The 2,500-nt window shown below is 43.7% G+C and overlaps 1 protein-coding gene across 1 annotated transcript in view; it reads right to left on the bottom strand.

Annotated features, from left to right (window-relative positions):
* Positions 1-2,500, bottom strand: part of cacna1hb (calcium channel, voltage-dependent, T type, alpha 1H subunit b) — a 172,969-nt gene that overhangs the window by 18,552 nt on the left and 151,917 nt on the right. Inside the window, exon 25 of the mRNA XM_017721012.2 lies at positions 840-1,032. Within this exon, the coding sequence (XP_017576501.2) occupies positions 840-1,032 (193 nt within the window). The remainder of the gene's footprint in view (positions 1-839; positions 1,033-2,500) is intronic.

Raw genomic sequence — 2,500 nt, 5'->3', positions numbered from 1 at the left:
ATCCTCCCTGGACTTGAAGAGTTTTTGTCCTTTCCAGGCTGGATGATGCTGAAATGCTCTGGCTGGTTTGGTCCCAAACGTTTCTGCTCGAATGGCTGGAGCCAAATTAACTGTTATTCTCGACTTGACTTGTTATATCGCCTTGATCTTACGAGCGGCTACCACACCCGATGAAGAGCAGTGACCAGCTACGTAAGCAACACTCACCGTAAACGGCGCTTACTAAACGTCTGGACGTATGTAAACGTATTAGTGTTATTCGCTGCTCTCATCGGAGGGCCGACGTGATCAGGCCCCACGGCTGGTTACTGAAAGTGTGTTGAACATCTGCTCACTTGGTTAGACGAAGGCTGTAACAGTGGAACCGCAAACCTCAATGCATTCAATTGTAGTAAAGCAACGTATTGGTTTACTGCAATTATACACACTGAAGTTTGGGGTTCTAGTGTTGTTGGCTGTTGCTATACGACAACAAGATGTGAAATCCCCCCTCAAAAATATGTTGCTCTCCCTGGATGTGCATTCACGTCATGACGAAACCATTTACTTCCTGATGAAGCTTAGTCTGACCGCTCATATAGGTGTAATAAAATGGGCTGGAAAAAAATAATCAGTGCTGAGATTTGAGCAAATGTTAGTAATGGTGATTCATTATTGAAATCATTTGACAGCCCTGATGTTTATTGATTACACCAGCGTCAAGGTGTAAATGTCAAGATCCATCATACCAAACCGCGGACTGACCAGTCGTTTTACAGTCGTGCGGTTCGCATTGCTGAGAGCACCGATTCCAAACTTTTGAACGTTAGCTCGTCTCCCAAACCAACAAACAAACTCACTCCTGCGCCTCTTCTCCATGCGTCTTTGCCTCTTCTCCTCCCTCAGCCGCGCCTCCTCTTCCTCCTGGTCCTGCCGGCACTTGTGGAAGTTCTCCACCACCACGCCCACAAACATGTTCAGCACAAAAAAACTGACGATCAGCAGGAAGGAAATGAAGTACAGCAGCATCCAGGGGTTATGGTTCCGTATGGGCTGCGGAGAGAAGCAGAGAGGCGGGGAGACGGAAAGAAAACGAGAGAGAGAGAAACAAGAGCATGTGAAGCGACGAGGAGGGAACAGGACGTTTCCTCGGCCGTTCATTTATTCATTCTTCCAAGAACAAATGACAAGAAAGGACACCGGTTAGTCAGACAGCTGGACTGAGATAAAGACTGCATGTTAACCTGATGCAGGTCAAGGACACAGGAACCCACCCAACCCTACTTCTGTTCACGTGCAAAAGTTTTGGCACCCCGGTCTCATTTCTGCACATTCTGATTCACTCTTACTGCTCATTTGCAGAACTTAACACGCATAAAGCGTGGCCAGTGCAGAAGTCATGGCACATTTAATATTTCATGTTTTGGGTGATTCTACAGAAACGTCCACTTTTTTTTAGCTGTCCACAGGTGTCACCGGTGTTACACACAAGAAAGGTAACACCAGTGACACCAACGTCAGTGACATTTTTACCAAATAACGGCTACACAGCATCAGAGCACATGGTGTCGATCATGGAACGGCCACTAAAACACGTCATTCGATCCATTTGTATTCTATTTTTTCACAATTAGCTCAGAAGAAAGTCGGTCACACCAGTGACGTCAACTGAAAGTTTCATATGAAATCATGAGCTACACAGTGGACTTACCATGCGCTTTTCCTCACAGAGCCTCAGAAAATAGGGAAAAGGAAGTCGAGTGACGCTAGTGTGATTATTGTTGTGCGGTAACGCCAGTGACACGACTTTCATCACATATTTTATAATATTTATTTCGCGTTTGTTCTCTTTATGCGATTTAAACCGTGTAGTTCATAGTCATGCATGGATTATTGAAGTTAAAACGACAGAAAAAACATTTTACCTCAAAATATGATCTCAACCTTTACCCATGACTGTGGGGACGAGCTCTTCTGTGGTGCTTGGAATTCTAGACAATTGATTTAAAGGCCATTATTGCTAAATCGATGCTCATGAAGGTGTAATTGTTAAAACAACCTGCTGTTTTATTTAAAAATATAAATAAATTGTAACCCTAACATGTTTTCAAGGGTAATATATCTGTAAATGCTAGGGACATAAAAATGGACGTTTCTGTAGAATGACCTCTATTTTTTTAACAATTAAACCCACCTTGTGCGGTAGGATGTAACATCTGGGCTGACCCGTTATAACGTGCACGTTACGTAGGCTGCTTGTATAAACGACTAATATTCTCAAATACACTTCAAATATGTAAGAAACTGGGTTCTTTATAACACGGAGCCTTCACACATCTGCTCGTCTGCTACGCTGCTTTCTGGGCTTCTTCAGATTCAGAGTAGTCGTTTAAGCAGTCTGCTCAACGGTTCAAAGGAACTGTAGACTTTAATAATGTGTTCGCTTATTGCCCTGAAACGAGGAGGGAGGGGAAACGACAGAACGAGAGAATGAGAGGACAAAAGGACAGATATGATAGGA

This window comes from Pygocentrus nattereri, chromosome 12, assembly GCF_015220715.1.
Source record: "Pygocentrus nattereri isolate fPygNat1 chromosome 12, fPygNat1.pri, whole genome shotgun sequence".
Taxonomy (NCBI): Eukaryota; Metazoa; Chordata; class Actinopteri; order Characiformes; family Serrasalmidae; genus Pygocentrus; species Pygocentrus nattereri.
The sequence above is the reverse complement of the archived record's forward strand: the minus strand, read 5'-3'. Positions and strand labels throughout refer to the sequence as shown.